At 37.5% G+C, this 18,421-nt stretch overlaps 1 protein-coding gene across 1 annotated transcript in view; it reads left to right on the top strand.

The window, feature by feature from the left end:
* The window catches only part of LOC132834735 (fibrillin-1-like), a 589,699-nt gene that overhangs the window by 470,817 nt on the left and 100,461 nt on the right, over positions 1-18,421 (top strand). The window contains exons 32-42 of the mRNA XM_060853700.1: positions 3,956-4,078; positions 4,736-4,858; positions 6,167-6,292; positions 7,333-7,455; positions 7,593-7,715; positions 9,426-9,587; positions 14,460-14,528; positions 14,624-14,749; positions 17,383-17,508; positions 17,637-17,795; positions 17,884-17,952. Of these exons, the coding sequence (XP_060709683.1) occupies positions 3,956-4,078; positions 4,736-4,858; positions 6,167-6,292; positions 7,333-7,455; positions 7,593-7,715; positions 9,426-9,587; positions 14,460-14,528; positions 14,624-14,749; positions 17,383-17,508; positions 17,637-17,795; positions 17,884-17,952 (1,329 nt within the window). The remainder of the gene's footprint in view (positions 1-3,955; positions 4,079-4,735; positions 4,859-6,166; positions 6,293-7,332; positions 7,456-7,592; positions 7,716-9,425; positions 9,588-14,459; positions 14,529-14,623; positions 14,750-17,382; positions 17,509-17,636; positions 17,796-17,883; positions 17,953-18,421) is intronic.

The raw sequence follows: 18,421 nt of genomic DNA on the forward strand, positions 1-18,421 counted from the left end.
CCCAGACCTTGATAAAGGCTTTTTCAGTTTTTGCAGAAGCCTTTAGATAAAGATAGATGGAGAAGTGCTTCTGAGAAAGGGAGAAAATGTAAAAGTAAGGTTACTTGAGAAAAGGAGTTTAGTGACAGTCCCAGACATGAATGGGGCTCAATGGGGCTGTTTGAAGCTGGCAGGTGTATGATTGCTTCTGGAAAAGGCTATCTGAACTTCCAGACTGGAGTTGAAATTACATTTAAATTCAGTCTACTGAGGTGTTAGAGAAAGAGACTTTGTTTTCTGGTATGGGTATGTTTGGGTACTGTACAGGGGTGTTTTGGGGATCTGTGAAGGAGGTTTGTAGGGGATTAATGGGAGTGTATTTTACCATGATTTTGAATTTTTTTGCATTTGTGTTATGAGTCAGTAGCCTGGTTTCATTCTTTTTTACTCCTGCTTAATACACATGCCTTTTTGTTATTAAAATCAAATCTGCAACATTGTTTGCTTGATCAGCTCATTAAAACCAAAATGAAACAAAATATTATCTAACAAGCCAGATTTCAGTCTGGCATCTGACTTGTCCAGTAATATCAGCTGGCATGAGGTAAGTGGATAACTATATAACAAGGGAGGAACAAACATAAAGTAAACTTGAGATTTTGGAGAAGATTCGTAGCGCAGGATGTGGATAAGGTTGTAAGTTTGCTCATTGAGCTGGTGGATTTGTTCTCAGACATTTTATCATAATGCTAATTAACATCGCCAGTGAGCCTCTAGTGAAGCGTTGGTGTGTTCTGTCCCGCTTGCTATTTGTCTGTCTCGGTTTGTTCTGGTGGGTGATATCGTTTCCAATTCTGTTTCTGAGAGATTGATAAATGGGGTCTAAATCAATATGTTTGTTAATAGAGTTCCAGTTTGATTGCCAGGCCAATAGGGTTTCCCTTGCATGTCTTTGTGTAGCCTGTCCCAGGATGAACGTCTTGTACCAGTCAACCTGATAACCTTCTTCGTCTGTATGTATGGATACCAGTGATAGTTGATCATGTCTTTTGGTGGCTAGTTGGTGCTCATGTATCCTGGTGGCTAGTTTCTTGCCCGTTTGTTGCAGTTCTTGCAGGGTATTTTGTATATGACATTCGTTCTGCTGATTGTTGGTACGGGGTCCTTTAAATTCATCAGCAGCTGTTTCAGTGTGGTTGTAGGTCTGTGGGCTACAATGATGCCTGGGGCTGGAGTAGTCTGGTTGTCATCTCTGAGATGTCTTTGATATATGGTAGGGTGGCTAGAATCTCTGGGCATGTTGTGTTTTTCTGTTTAGGTCTGCAGGAATTGGTGGATTGTGCTTCTCTGTACCTGTTGGACCTGAATACATTATATAAATGTTTCTACTCAGCTCCTTGTAGATCCTGGGTGCTGCAGTGTGTTGTGGCTCATTTAAATAATGTCCTGATGCAGCTCCATTTGTGGGTGTTGAGCTGGTATTCCTGTAGTTGGGTATCTGGTGAGTGTGTGTGGCTTTTCTACAGACGCTAGTCTGCAGCTATCCAGAGCTCTCCATTGAGTTTTCATTCTGTTATGATGTCTAGGAAGGGGAGTTGGTTTTGTTCACCTCTTTGGTGAATTTTAGACTGATGAGGATGTTGTTTATGTGTTTGTGGGTTTCTTCTCATTTGTTGCATTGCGTGTTAGCCCCACAGTGGACCCAAAGCTTGGACTCCATCGTGGGAAGGACTCTCCATTCTAGCCTCAGCATAACTCTTCTGCTATAAGTCCTGATATTGGTGAACCCATAGATGTCCCGTTGATTTGTTTGTAGATCTGTCATGAAGTGGGTTGTGAGGCATAGGTCTACTAGTTTGTGTATGCTGTCCTTGCTGATGGAGTTGGTGCTGTCAGGTGTTTGTGTCCTTGGTTCGTCTAGCAGTGAGGCCAGTGTTACGTTGGCTAGGGTGATGTTTATCAATTTGAATAGGGCCGTCACACAGAGGGAAACCATGACCTCGTCATCCTCTACCTTGGTGTCTTTGATGAAGTTAAAGAATTCCTGAATTGAGTGGACAGAGTGGGTTGCATCTTCCACCAGGTGTTTCAGTTTGCGATGCAGTTCCTTTGGTAGCTTGTATGTTGGTGTGCTGGGAAATTAGATATGAGGGGCTGAGGGAGGGTCATATACCAAATACGTTGCAAGGACTGCAACAAACATTTCATTGGACAACGGGCAGGAAGCTAGCCACCAAGATACATGAGCACCAACTAGCTACCAAAAAACATGACCAACTATTACTAGTATCCATACACACAGATGAAGAAGGACACCCGTTCAACTGGGACAATACATCCATCCTGGGACAGGCTAAACAAAGACATGCATCGGAATTCCTAGATGCGTGGCATTCAAACTGGAACTCCATTAACAAATATATAGATTTGGACCCCATTACCTAACCTCTCCGAAACAGAATCGGAAATGATATCATACATCACAATAGGCCAATACAGGTAAATAGCAAGCAGGAGAGTACACCAAAGCTTCACTGGAGGCTCACTGATTATGTTACCTAGCATGGTGATGAAACGTCTGAGAACAAAGCCACCAGCTCAGCGAGCAAACTTACATACTAAAAAGTAAACTATTGATACTGAAGTTTAGTAAAATTAAACAGTATATGTTGCTTCAAACTTTTGAGTAATAGAGATGCTTAAAACATATGAACTACTATTCTCAATATTGTTTTAAAAACAGATAGTGCATCTACTTTACATCTCTATGCCTCCTTCATCACCATTCTTTGTGTCTTGTTTTGGACACTTCCTTCTAAAATGGTGGGGTGAGATGTGCTACCTTCTAAACCATAGCAATCATTCTAAAATCAATGGAATTTTTGGAAGATAATCACTGATCTATGAAGACCTTCAACTTTCAGCCCTATTAATTTCTCAAGTACAGTCTTGTCACAAACATTAATTTCCTGCAACTCCTTCAATTCTCTCTGCCCACTTGGATCTCTACTTTTGAGAGAGTTCTTGTATACTCATCAATGAAAACAGGTAAAGTAATTAATTAGTACCCCTGCCCTTTCTTTATTCCCCATTGTAAATTATGCTAATTCTGTCTTTGTTTTAGCCAGCTTTTATATTCCATTCTTATGTTTTTTGCCAGATTACATTCATATTCTATTCTACCTTTCTTATTATTTTCTTGGTTCTTCTTTGCTGTATTCTATAAGTCTCCCAGTCCTCAAAATTACTACGGTTCCTAATAACTTCACAGGCAATTTTTAATCTCATGCAATCCTAAATTGTTAGCAATGGTTGACTGAACATTTTTGAGTTTTTTTTTCACCTTGAAGGAATGTGAAGTCATGCAATAGTTATTTAAAAGCTATCCATTTTCATACAGCTTTTAATCTACCTCAGCTAATTTGTACCTCATGCCTTCATAATTTCCCTTATTCAAGTTTAACACTCTTGATTCAGAATAAATTACCTTATTCTCAAACATAATGTAAAATTTTATAATATTATTCAGACATTCCAAAACAACTCTGTTGTTTTCTCTCTGTAAACTCTGTTGAGTTTTGTCCAACATTATTATTTCAGATTTCCAGCATTTGCAATATTTTACCTTTACATCATTTTTGGTTTGTTGCCATGCATTTGAAAATGTAATCTATCTTATTTTGATAAAGTATGGCCACAATCATGGGTATTTTGTGAATCTCATGGTACTTATTTACTAGCACAATGAAAATCTTGCTGTAACAACTTGTTCATTTGGTAAGGTGTCATAACAAGAATGGTTTTCACCTTAAGTTCCTCTTCTCAAAAAGTGAAAGAAAACTCACAAATGCAGCACCTTCTTAGTTAAACATCATCTAAAACAGCATGTACAATTACATTCCATGAATTGAGAAGGCTTTAACACAACCCGCTACTTTAACCTTTTATTTTAACATTATTTTTTTCTCTGTTACAGATATTAATGAATGTGAGATCAGTGCACATAATTGTGACAAGTTTGCTATATGTACCAATACACCAGGAAGCTTTAAATGTGCCTGTGCAGATGGCTGGTCAGGAGATGGCATCAAATGTACTGGTAAGAAAGCTTTTATTAAAGATAATTTTAATAAATAGAGGATAAAATCCAAGCTCTTGTTGATTTACTTTAAGATTTTCAGTTTCTTGACAATTGGCCATGTTGTAAAATTAAAATTCAGAGTTATGGCCTAACCTATAAATTATTTTCCCAACCTTACTAGCAGTGAATAAAGAATGATGCAAGTGGTGCCTCCGATCATATGAAACCAAATTCTAGTTATTCTCACAGGAGTGTTTTTAAGCTTCAATTCTAAACCATAATTAAAATGTCGGGTATTGAAGTCTTCCCTTCATTTGAGTTGTCATGCTTCTTACATCTCATAGGATCTTCTTTGTGTTGTCATTATAATTACAGTGTAATTGTAATCATGGATCAATTGTCCGTCAATAGTATCAATAAGCAATATGAAGCATCAAAATGCTTTCATACATTAGGCAAGGATGTTGAGTTGTAATTAGTACTGGTCCTTACCTTTAGACTATTATAAACGTCCAGTCTGAACTAAATAGCTTGATCTCAATTCCAAATGTGATCAGATTTCTCAAATGATTAATTTTACGTGGATGACAAAATGGGACTGAATGCTGTCACATGATTGGAGGAAACGTTAACCTATTCTGAATGCAATAACTATTTATCATTTTGTTTGCAAAGATGTGGATGAGTGTTCGAATGGAACCCATAAGTGCAGCCCCACTGCTGAATGCATGAACACAGATGGCTCATATCGATGTACATGTAAAGAGGGTTACAAAGGAGATGGCATGTTTTGTACCGGTAAGCTCAAGGATCAAATGCTTTTTAAAAAATATTCTTTTATTCATTATCATGCATAACTTTAATTACTACAAGGCATTAATCTGTTTATCTGTTGGTATACAAGATTATATTTTCCATTTTGCTTAAGATTTAACATTAAAATAGACAAATGAAAGTTTCTTGTCCACCAATGTTGTTCTTGCTGTTACAACTTATATTTAAATAGTGCTTTCATATAACAAACCTGAAACCAAAAGTGATCAAAGGAAATTTAAAGGAAAGTGATCAAAAGTATGATTAAAGATACAATTTTGAGGAGGAACTTAAACAAGTATACAATTAGCAAATTGGAGGACTTCCAGAATATAATTCAAGATGGTTTAAAAACACTATTGAAGCAAAAGCAGGAAACTCAGCTCATGGAAGTAACTGGAGCAATAGGAGGTTGCACAAATAAGTAGGAGGTAACTATGTAGATAACTACAAGGATTATGAATTTGATGTGTTGTGGGACCAAGTGTATTTGCAAAGACAAGATGGTGGGCTGGCAAACTGTAGAGTAGTCATAGTTTATAGATTATCTGGAAGGAAACACAAAGTCAGCATTCACCAACAAATGAGGTCAACAATAAAGACAGAAGTGAGTAATTTTGCAGTAGATATGATTTCACTTTGTCATAAAAATTAGCATTAATATTAATTATTTTCTTTACAAAGTCAATGCTTATTATTTAGATTTAATAAACTTTAATAGGTTATTTATTCTTAATATTACTGTTAAAATTTTAAATGTATTCATCTTTTCGAGAATCTTTTCATAATCTTCATTATTGAAGGCTTTAATCCTCAAAAGAATTATTGACCTTAAAGAGTTTTGAGGCACAATTTGAAAAATAGGTTGATAATTATTGCATTAATACAATCCTTTGTGATTTGAAAGCATCACCATTCACTGCAGGTTCCCTACAGTGAATAGCTGAATCTTTCAAACCATGAAGATTTCAGGTTTGGTCTATGATCTGTGCTGAATAAACTATCTAAACTGGAGAACCATTAAGGACACTAGAATTAGCCACAGTGTGCAAACATGGGGGTAGAGTTCCAAGTCCTGATGGATTTCCAGCAGCCTGTAGTTAGAATAAAGGAATTTGAGCAAAAGGATTCTTTGGAACTGGTTCTAAATATGTTTCTGAAAAGGGACTTCTCTGTATATGCTCCTTTGTGTTCTCTCCATTCTGGTCAGAATAAAATGCACCCTTAAATTTTTATACATAATAAAGAGTTTTAGTGTTCTCAGTATGTTGAATTTTTCATCTTTTGTAACAGACATTGACGAATGTGCTGAAAATGTGAACTTTTGTGAGAATGGCCATTGCTTAAATACACCAGGGGGTTACCGTTGTGAATGTGACATGGGCTTCACGCCAACTGTGGATGGCAGGGCATGTCAAGGTATGAATCATCTATCCATTTATAATGTGATTATCTTCTCTCTAAACATTAGACATGCTGTGGAAATTTTATGTAACATGGATATTGATATCCAAAAACTGCAGTGTGTTTTAACTGGACCATATTACTGCTCAACTTATCGGGCAATCAAATAATATATAAATTGGCCTTGCCTCTTGTCAGGTGGGTTCATGATACTGTACAGAACTTATCTGAAAAACATTTAATCTCAATTTAGATATTCAAAGCAGTTTCTGTTGCAAATAGACACTTTAATCATTTCATCCATGAGCACATCTTCATAGACTTTCCATGAGATGAGATTTAAAGGACCATGTAAATAGTTGATTTCTTTTTAAAGATAAATAAGTATTGAAACTAAATTCTGCTGCACTTGGACATTCATTTAGATTAGAGGATATTCAATATGACAATAGTATTTATGGTGTGAATTGATTAATGCAAAGATTTCATGAAGTGTAAATTCAATGCATGATTGATAAGATTAACAAAGTAACCAACTAAAAAAGCCAGAATAGACGCACATTCATTCACCCAAATGAATAATTTTTTGGGACAAATGAGACTTCCCTCCAACCCCACTTTACACTACATTGATACATATTATGTCAGACAGAGTCATAGAAATGTACAGGATGGAAACAGACCTTTCGGTCCAACTTGTCCATGCTGACCAGATGTCCAAACTTAATCTAGTCCAGTTTGCCAGCACTTGGCCCATATCCCTCTAAACCCTTTTTATTCATATACCCATCCAGATGCCTTTTAAATATTGTAATTGTACTGTCTTTAGACTTAACATAAAGTTTTACTGCAATGGTATTAAAACTTGTTTTTGCCTTGCACTATTAGTGTAACTTAATGCAATGTTTTCCAGAGTATTCTCCTCTGTATCTGTTGCAAGTTTTCAGAGTTAAATAAATGATGAATAGATTTTGTTTTATATTTATCAGTCCAATGAACACTTACTCTATGTTCTACAAGGTCATTTTCTGTAAGTTCTTAATTTTTTTTTCTAGATATTGATGAATGCTCATTTGCTGATATTTGTGTCTTTGGAAGATGCCAAAATCTTCCAGGACTCTTCAGATGCGAATGTGATTTGGGTTATGAGCTGGACAGGAGTGGCGGCAACTGCACAGGTGAAATGTTGTCTTCTCTTGATAAATTATATTAGCAAGGTATTAATTCTCAGAAATTTAGAACAAGTAATGAGAGCTTTACGGTGATTAAGAGCTTGTCTTGAAAACATCTAATATGTTTTGAAAATCTTTTACAGATGTCAATGAGTGTGCAAATCCAGTTAATTGTATAAATGGAATTTGTGTTAACACCCCTGGAAGCTATGTTTGCAACTGCCCATCTGAATTTGAGTTGAACCCAACTGGAGTGGGATGTGTTGGTATGTTACAATTCATATTAAACAAGTTGGATAAGACAATTTATGTCATAATCATACTTTAGCAATGATCTCAAAGTTACCAAAAATAAAAATGGGAAAGTTACTCATTTTAGAAAAAAAATATTGGTGAACTTTAGCACCTCATGGCATAGTGTGTTGAATGCAGGTTCAAACCTATTAGTAGAGTGTTACTGATTTTCAGAGTCATGGAGCCTCACAGCATAGAAACAGGCCTTTGCTGTTTATGTTGTTCTACACTCACCAAGAAGCACTACAGTCCAAAGATGTGCGGGTCAGGTGAATTGGCCATGCTAAATTGCCTGTAGTGTTAGGTAAGGGGTAAATGTAAGGGTATGGGTGGGTTTCGCTTCGGCGGGTCGGTGTGGACTTGTTGGGCCGAAGGGCCTGTTTCCACACTGTAAGTCTAATCTAAAAAAAATACCCTAACTCCATTTACCTGCATTTGTTCCATAGCATTTGTTCAAATGACCTAGCATTTTAAGTGCTCATCCAGACATTTATAAAATGTTGCTCCACCACCCTCTTAGACAGTGTGTTTAACATTTCCATCACCCTCTGGGTAAAAACAGTTTTCCTCAGATCCCCTCTAAATAACTTACTCCTCACCTTAAATTTATGCCTTTGGTCTTAGACATGTCTGCCATGGAGAAATGATTTTCACAATCTACCTTGTCTATGCTTCTCATAATTTTGTATACCTCATTCAGGTCTCCCCTCAGCTTCCTCTGCTCCAGGGAAAACAAAATCATTGATCTAATCTTTCCCAACTGAGACCTTCCATCCCAGACAACATCCTTGTAAATCTCCAGTGCAGTCACGTTCTTCCGATATTGTGGTGATCAGTATTCTATCTGTAGCTTAACCAATGTTTTATAAAATTATAGCAAGGCTTTCTTAATGACCTTTATACCCACTAAAACATTTAATAATTTCTCCTTCCTTATTGCGCATAATTTAAGAATATCTCAAGGAAAGGTGGATTCACCCCCAGAGGAAGTAGAGAATTATGAGTTGGAGAGTTATACGGAAACACACTTATAGCCCTTTCAATGGCAGATTTCATCGTAATATTACTGGTAACCTGTAAGCAGGCAGATAATGAAACTCTTAACCTGGAATAATATAGATTGCAAAGAGAACCAATATAAGAGAATAGGTGATAAAAGTATTTTTCATATAATTTATTTGGGATCAGCTTGTAGCAATACGTTACATTGATTCATGTCCTGGGTACATCATTAGGGCCCAAAAGTCATTTTCATGGTATAGAGGATGTAGAACTGGATACGAAAAAAGAAACTAAAGCTATGTAATCATTTATCATAATGGTTAGACTGCTTGGTAACTGGTTTAAGGTTTCCTTTTTCAGGTCTGTGCATACAGCTTTAATTTAGAACTGTGACCACGTTCTGATCCATTCTTTCAATTTTAAGTAATTCTTTAGTATTAGCTATGATAACTGTGAAGCTTTTACTTCTTATTGGATTTATATTTTTAAATAATCTGTTTGAATATGTTACACACTGTACCACTGTACCACAAGAATCCTATTACATTTATGTGTACAACCACAGTTTAACATTGGAAGTGCCTTTTAAGGAAATATGCAACATGTGGTTCAAAGGCAACTACTTAATATTTACTGCAGCAAAATTATTAACATTTGTAAATGATGCATCTTATTACTAGATCCTCGCTTGGGCAGGTGCTTCTTGGAATATTCATTGCGTGGAGATAACACCCTTTCTTGCAGCAATGAGATTGGAGTGGGAGTTTCAAGAGCATCTTGTTGCTGTTCTTTGGGCAGAGCCTGGGGGTTTCCATGCGAACTGTGTCCTTCTATCAATTCATGTAAGAGTTTGGAAATGCTTTAAAGCTATTTTCTAATTTCATTTGTGATATTTCACTCTATCAATAGTACTTGCTATTATATCGGTTTATTGAGATAATTAAAAATTGATTATTATTTTGCTGTACAGTTTTGCTGCAGCATATAGTTCTTTCTCATTCCAATGCTATGTGAGTATTTGAGTGATAGAAAGTCATACAGCACAGAAATGGACCTCTCGGCCCAAGTCGTCTATGTCGACCAGGTTTTCTTCACTGACCTAGTCTCGTTTGGCCCATATCCCTCTAAACTTTGCCTATATACCTATACAAAGTACTTTTAAATGTTGTAATTGGATCCACCTCTACCACTTCCTTTGGCAGCTCATTCCATACATGCACCACCCTCCATGAGAAAAATTTGCCCCTCAAATCACTTTTAAATCTTTCCCCTCAACTTAAACCAAACCCTTAACTTTGGACTCCCATGCACTGAAAATATCCCGACTTATCCAACCTGTTCTTATAAATCAAATCTTCCAGCCTTGATGTCAGCATTGTAAAATGTTTTTGCACCCTTTCTAATTTAATAACATGCTTCCTATAACACGGTGACCAGAATTATATGCAATACTCCAAATGTGGTCTTACCAATGTCTTGTACAGCTGTAACATAACATCCCAATTCCTGTACTCAGTGCTCCAACTGATGATGGCAAGCATGCCAAACGCCTTTATCATCACCCTGTCTACTTGTGATGTCACTTTCAAGGAATCATGTACCTTCACCGAAATAACTGCACAGCGACTGGTATCCTGTCACAATCACCCTTTATTTACGTGTTGTTGACAATGATCCAGCCTTCTGAGTGAACAGGGCGTTTGACACTCCTGTACTTATCTGTGAGCCAGGGTTCCCCGATTGGACCAGATTAACAGTGCAAATCAGGAAACTCATATGCCATGAGGTTCACCTGGCTGACCTTGTTATAACTACATCCCTTCCCCTCTGAGTAGGAAGGCATAAGCTAATTCTTCTTTTTTGTAGCTTCTTTTAGAGCATTTTAGCACCAGGTTAGGTTCCTCCAACTCTGCTTCTCATAAAGGCAGCATGTAACACACACTAGCTCGTCCTTGCGCCCAGAGTGTCTCGAAAGAAATTCATTTTCTTCTTTACACAGTGGCACCCATCATGTCCATCTCAGATTCCAAGCTATCTTCAATGCTTGATGGAGAGAGAGAACCCACAGGTTCCGAAACAGTCGGAAAGATTGTCAAGGAGGTGGGCATATTTTGCTCCTATATGTTTGCGAGTTTGCAACTTTCATATGGTCCGTGTGATTGTTCAGGACCGTCGCATCTCCCCGAACATTCTACGTCACTGGACTTGATCTTATGTTGACCATGCATCTTGTGCAATGTAGAACCATTCGTGTGCTTCCTACACCAACTTTCATTCCCTGAAGTAAACTGTCTCTCTCACTTAGCGGAGTCTTGTGTCTGGCATTGTTGTTCCTCATGCTATTTTACCCTTCCCCTCCCGAGGCCCAGAAAGATCAGATTTAACCTGATGTGGAGTCTTCTCCCCATTAGCAACTCTGCTGAAGCTATTGCTGTAGATGTATATGAGGTTGTCTTATAATCAAATAGTATCGAAGACAGCTTGGTATCTAGTGAAGCTTTAGGCTTTAAGCCTGCCTTCAAAGTTTGGAGCGCTCTTATATATATCGAATACCATTTGTCTTTAGGAAATACTCAAATTCCCTACTGGTAAACAATGGCCCATTATCTATGACCAAAACTTTCCAGAGTGTATGGATTGCAAAAGATGCGAGCAGTTTTTCTACTGTCGTCCCTGTGTTTGACAAATGAACCCCATGCACATCCAGCCATTTTGTGTTGGCATCTGCAATAGCTAAGAACATTGAGCCCATGAAAGGACCTGCATAGTCAACGTGCAACCAAGTCCAGGGTTACTTGGCCATTCCCACAACTGCTGGCGATAATTCTTATCCTTGTTGATACTCTGGGCATTGCCGATCGAATCAGCTATGTCTGCACCCAGTCCTGGCCAACAGACATAACGTCTTGCCAGCATCTTCATTTTGGACTCCTCTGGATGACCCTGGTGGAGCTCAGCCAGTATCTGATCACTCTTACTCCCCATAATTATATGCCATCCTCTCCTGTGATCTGGTCTCTCCGGGTCCAAAATGGTTTCAGTTCTGGTTGAGATGGCTCTTTGGCTTCCCCCATTACTGCCAGCTGTTTCAGTTTTGTCAGGACCAGATCTTTCTGTGTCCAAAGTCTGATATTGTCAACTGTGACTGGGAGAGTGTCCAGAAAATGTAAAACCATTATGGACTTTTTAAGTGGCAGTACCATCGGTGGTATATCTGCCAGAGGGAGGCAGCTCAATGTTTCTGCATTTGCTACTTGGCCTCCCGGACGGTGTTCTAATTTGTAATTATACACACTTAGTATTAGAGCCCACCACTGAATTTCACTGAAACTATGGATGGTACTGCCTTGTCCTCTTTAAATAAACCTAACAGGGGTTTGTGGTCTGTTATTATTATAAATTTACATCCATAAAGATATTGGTAGAACTTCCTGACTCCAATTATGACCTCCAAACTTTCCCTCTTTATCTGAGCATATTCATGCTCTGCATTAGTTAAAGTCCTGGATACATACACTATTGGGCATTCCTCTACGTGGGGCCACCTATGAGCTAATAATACACCAATGCCCACGGGGAGGCATTGCAAGTCAATGCCAGAGCTTGTTTCCAATACCTTAAAGGATGATAGCTGTTTCTTCCCTTCCCTGAAAGCTATTGCCTGGCTACACAACCATTTGAAAGGTTGATTCTTTTTTAAGGGTTGATGCAAAGGTACCAGGATGGAGGCAATGTTATGTATGAACTTCCTGTAATAATTCACCAGCCCAGGCACCTTTAACCAACCTCACATTATCTTCCAATATATGTAACCTGGCATTGTCAACTCTGTCATTTGGGACGTCTGGAACACATATTTTTCCCTTCTAACATGTAGCTGGCCTGGGAGAAAAGTGTAAGTTCGCTCAGTGCTCCTTATTGGTCTTCCCTGTTATTAGAACATCATCTAGATAAATGGCAACTTGAGGTAGACCTTGTAAACTGTTCTCCATCAGCCACTGAGAAGTTGCACAGGCTGACGATACCCAAAGTGGCAGTCTTCTATACTGATATAAACCTTTATGGGTATTAATTATAACATACTTCTGGTAATCCTCATCTAACCAGAATTGCAAGTACAGTTGGTTCATGTCCAGCTTTGAGAAGGACAGCCCCCTTGCCAGCTTTGTGTCTAAATCCTCTATGTGAGGAAGTGGGTATTTATCCAGCCTCGAACAGCAGTTCACTGTTTGTTTAAAGTCCCGACAGAGACGAACCCACCCATTAGGCTTCACATTCCAGTGTTGCCCATTCCACAAACTGGGCTAGTTTGATGATTTATTCGCTTTCCAATCTTCTGATTTATATCTCTACTTTTGTCTGTAAGGTAAATAGCACTGGGCAGGCCTTGCAGAATCATGGAATTACTTCCTGGTCAACATGCAAGGTGGCTCTGAACAGCCAGATTGCTAAAACCAAACCAAACCAAACCAAAAGAAAGCTGAGCTGGGGGAACTGGCCACTCTCCTTTCATTATATAAGTGTTTTTCTTTAAACTTGAAAGCTTCTTCAAGTAGATCAAGCCAGACATTTCGGAACTAATGTCTCATAAAACACTTCTGAAAAAAACCAAGGACAACACAACCTTGTTAAAGGAGCAACATCATCACAGTACAAGTTCTCAGTTTAGTCAAGGTCTTACATAAATTAAGAGTTAGAGTCCAGAGCAAATTTGGAAAGGATTGATCCTGAGATCACTAAAACAGCCACGCTGGTATTGACCTCCATTCGAACATGGCGACCATTTAAACAGACGTTTATTTTGATTGGTTCTGATTTGAATGTTGCTAATTTAACTGTTCCAAACCAGAAGTAATTGGACTTTCCAGGATGTGCACTTTCCTGGAAACTGGCCTATGAGTTATCTTACTCCGTATTAGTGGGATTCATTTACTATCTCAAGTACACACGCATGTAGCAACTAAAGGGCTTGCTGGTCCAGATCCTGAAGAAATTTTTAACTGTTTGACCAAGATTTGACTTTGATTTGGGGTTTTGCTGAGCGCTGACCTAGAGTCCCTCTATTCAGGGTATGTCCTCAGTGAGGCTATGCAATTGCCTTCACTCAAGTGGTGTTCCCAAGCTCAGTCCGACCAGTGAAGCTTATATCTGAATACCTTGCATCACATATGCTCCTCTTGCTGCATTCTCCAATCGTTGAAATATTCCTTAACTAAATCTGTCAACTCTTGAAAGGTTTTAGTATCTGGTGCCTCAGTTAAAGTTAGACTCCTAATAACCAAAAAAGCCACGGGTCCACAAGCAGTCAGGAGAATTACTCATTGTTTTTCATCTCCCTTAATGTCATTTGCCCACTAAAAGTAACTAATTTTCTTCACAACTGGGCCCAGTCTTTTTAAGTTCAAGACAGAGCAAATAGATTGGTGTGTAAATATATATATATATATATATATCAACAATAGACTTAAGAGAGAATTCAAACAATGGTACAAGCAAAAGAATGTTACATAAGCAATAATCCATTGTCGTATTACCTACCTGAAATAAAAGTAGCTTGTTTCTTGGGATCAAAGTACATAGAATGAAAACAAAATTGGTAAGCTAAAGAAAACAAAATTTCCCTTAACCTGACTAACAATTCAAGGCTTAAAAAATACATTGATTTACTTTTGTTTGTATTATTGTAACACTCTGGACCTTTACTTTTTAAACAGCGGAATACAGAACTCTTTGTCCTGGAGGAGAAGGCTTTCGTCCTAATCCAATCACAGTTATTTTGGAGGGTAACCACTTATTCCATTTTGTAAATAACATTTCAGATGTTGCACAATGAATATTGTTAACAATTTATTCAGTTATCTCTTACTGCTTTATGCAGATATTGATGAATGTAAGGAATTACCTGGATTGTGTCAAGGCGGAACATGCGTCAACACTTTTGGAAGCTTCCAGTGTGAATGTCCACGTGGTTTCTATTTGAATGAAGAAACCAGAGTATGTGAAGGTATATTTGTTGAAGTTTGGCATTATTATTTATAATGTCAGAGCTTTCCTTTTGATTCATTGCCCTTTATTTTCCTTAAAGTATTAGTGATACATATGATTCATTTTTCTATGTGCTACTTCTTGGAGACAAAATGGGTGACAAAACAGAATCTAGACCAAGAGAAGAAGAGATCGTGAATAAATAGTGCTCAAATTAATGTATTCCCACTGGCTGCCCTTCCTAGATTAAGAAATTAATGCAGGATTGCACCGACATTGTGATAATGTGTTAAAGCACACCAGTATGCAGTGCCATTAGCTGGTTTAGTATGTACTTAATGTCCAGTTGCACTGACTTCCTAATCTCACTGTACTGCTGCAAGAACTTTCTGATTAACAGCTAGATAGTAATTTTTGTAATTCAACATTCCTAACCTGGTGCTTTTCCAGATGGGACTACAGATTGGAAAATTGTACCTCTGCCTTTAGATGCTCGCCAACTTTTCACTTCAAGCAAAGGATTATAAAATAGCTCATTGTATGCTTCATGACAGACTGAGTTGCTTTTGTACAAATGTAATCAGTTTAAAAATTATTGGCAGATACTTAGAAACAAGTAAGTCGCAGTCAGTGTGTAAATTGGCTTGAAAATTGAGAACTTACATTAAAGAAAAATAAATGTTAGGGTTTTAAAAGTTGAGACTGCTGAAAAATTAGCATTATATCTTGAATGCACTTTATATAGTCCTTCAGGAGATGTCTTATTATTGTCTGGAAATTGTTGTTGCTGTGATGTTTAATATTAACCACTGTGTAGACCATTACGTTGCACAATGCATGTTCAGTTTTCCACAAATTTAAAATTGTAGCTGTATTGAAATGCTGTGCACTACAGTGCTTAAGTTGTACATTATACATGTTGTATCCATTCTTTCTAAGATTACTAGTCATTAAGAAATAAGCACACAAATTTCCAATCTCCATACATTGTATAGACAATGTACTCAAGCACTCGTGTAAAATAGATGATTTTGTTAACCAAAAGAGAAAATGCTGGAAAATCTCAGCAGGTCTGGCAGCATCAATTGAGATTTTCCAGCATTTTCTCTTTTGTTTTCAGATTCCAGCATCTGCAGTGATTTGCTTTTATCCTGATTTTGTTAACCTTGTATTTTAGGATCTAAAAAGAAACTAATGCAGACAGAAAATATAATAAAATGGAAAATTTGTGCGCTGCTGTCAAACCATTTGAGAGGAAGCAAAGTATGGATGCCAATTCACCAAATTTAATAACTACTTCCCTTAAGAGTGACTGCTATTTCAGTCAGGAAAACCAACACCTTGATTTCTTTTCCCACTGACCAATAACAAGACAAGCCTGTGTAATTCTGCAAGTGATTGACATTCCTAAAGCACAAGAAATGTTGGCATATGTATGAGAGCTATATAAGTAATATATAGTATTCTACCACAATTATGATTTGTAACGACCATGAACATATCACACAGATCAAGTAGCTACTTTCAGACAGAAATACAAGCTCATACCCAGTGTATTTGTGGATATTTGGGGACTGGAAGGATGACATCTTGGAGACCATGGCAAATCTCTTTAGCTAGTGCTAATAATGTTATTGCAAAGGCAAATACACATTTTAGAGAGCATCACACCGATCAAGCAGGTACTGATTAGTGCTATGTTTAATTTTAAATATGAATGCAGTAAGGAACATTGCTGCATCAGATACTTATCCAATATATATTTAACCTTCTCCTTTAATAAACACTTCTGCATGCAAAACATTCCTTGAAAACCTTTTTTTTAGCATTGTGTAGGGAATCTCCCTGAAATGAAACTGGATCCTATAAATCTACAGTCTGCATTAACTGTCAGCATAAATTGAAACCAAACTACAAACTTTTCTTTAGAACTGGGAGATCTTACACTGCCCCAGCAAAACTTAAGAGGAAAGATCATAGAAGCGTAAGGTTTATTCTGTGTATGGCAATGTCACATCTGATCTGAGTGATTGATGCGGATATTGGGGTGACAGAAAACGAAAGGGTAGCTGTTGACCCACCCTGAATTCAATGGAAAAGTTTATTACAGCCTTACTGTAAAATAGTTCTTATGCAATATATGCTGCCCAGAATAAACTTTTCCATTGAATTCAGCATGGTTAAACAGCTACCCTTTCATTCTATGTCATCGTCTCAAAAACATATTGAGAAAATATTTTAATTCCAACAATACCGATCCTCAATTTGATCATCACAGGTTTGTCTTTTTGTTGAACTGATAATTCAATAGGAAATTTTATAAGTTCTCTGCTACCAGCTGGGAGCCCAACCAGTAACACAAGTCAAGGATTTGGGCACTCACTGTTGGCAAAGAGTCATTATCATCATACCCAAATTTTCAGTAGGAGTTTATGGCTGATGAGGATCCTTGGATGAAAATTACAAATTGTGTCAAATCCTGGTTTCAGCATCATTCTGCACTGAGCAGGTTAGGTGCAGAAGTGCGAACAATCAATCAAATAATATAAATGTGAAAATGGGCGGTACTAATCTCAATTTGTTTTTTGTTTAAATAAGGAAAGCTTACTGTTTATACTCTCCAAACATTTGTTTGTCTGCTTTTTTTTCCAGATGTTAATGAGTGCAGTGCTTCACCAGGCATTTGTGGCCCTGGTACCTGTTTCAACACGGTAGGAAATTATACCTGCATCTGTCCACCAGATTATATGCAGGTTAATGGTGGAAACAACTGTATGGGTAAGCATTCATCAACTAGTTAAAAGGATATTAGAAACAATAAATCATGTTTTTCATTCAACTGATTTCAGTTGTGCTTATCTATAATCTAGCAACTTAATGACCAGTTTTATCCTTTCAATCTACAGACAATAGGAAGAGCTTCTGCTTCAAATATTTTGACCGTGAAAATGGTACCTGTAATGGCGAGCTGGCCTTTAATATGACAAAGAAGCTGTGTTGCTGTTCATACATGATTGGAAAAGCTTGGAACAGACCATGTGAGCAGTGTCCACTTCCTGTCACAGGTAGGTTTCAATGTATCAAGTTCAGACATTTAGAATTAGAATTCATGATATGTGTAGTATATTGACAATATGCTAAATTGTGTTTCAGATGACTTTTTGTTCCTCTGCGGCAGTCGAAGGCCTGGGTATATTATTGATATAAGCGGACAGGCAGTTGGTAAGATCTATTTTTGTTTTCTAAAGAATTACATTTTTTAATGATAGAGACACTTAAGTAGTGAAATGAATAAAATGTGATTATGTTTCTTCAAAAATGATTACCTAGCTACTATAACTGCGTTTCATGAGATCATTTGAAGACAGATATTCAAGTTAGACATGCCATTGTTCTGCCATTCTCACATTCTAATCACTTAACCTGAACCATCAGCATCCTTTCTCCCCCAGCACTCTAACCCTCAATTATTGCATAAATGCTGTCACTCCATACAATGTCATCTCTGATCAAGAGTCATCTAGACTCGAAAGGTTAGCCATCTTTCTCTCCATGGATGCTGCCTGACTTGCTGTGATTTCCAGCATTTTTTTGTTTTCAGTACAGATTCCAACATCTGCAGTAATTTACTCCAATGTTATCCAGGTCTTGCTGTATATGGGCACTATGATGAATCCTTCCTTTTCTAAGT

This window comes from Hemiscyllium ocellatum, chromosome 42, assembly GCF_020745735.1.
Source record: "Hemiscyllium ocellatum isolate sHemOce1 chromosome 42, sHemOce1.pat.X.cur, whole genome shotgun sequence".
In the NCBI taxonomy this organism is placed as follows: Eukaryota; Metazoa; Chordata; class Chondrichthyes; order Orectolobiformes; family Hemiscylliidae; genus Hemiscyllium; species Hemiscyllium ocellatum.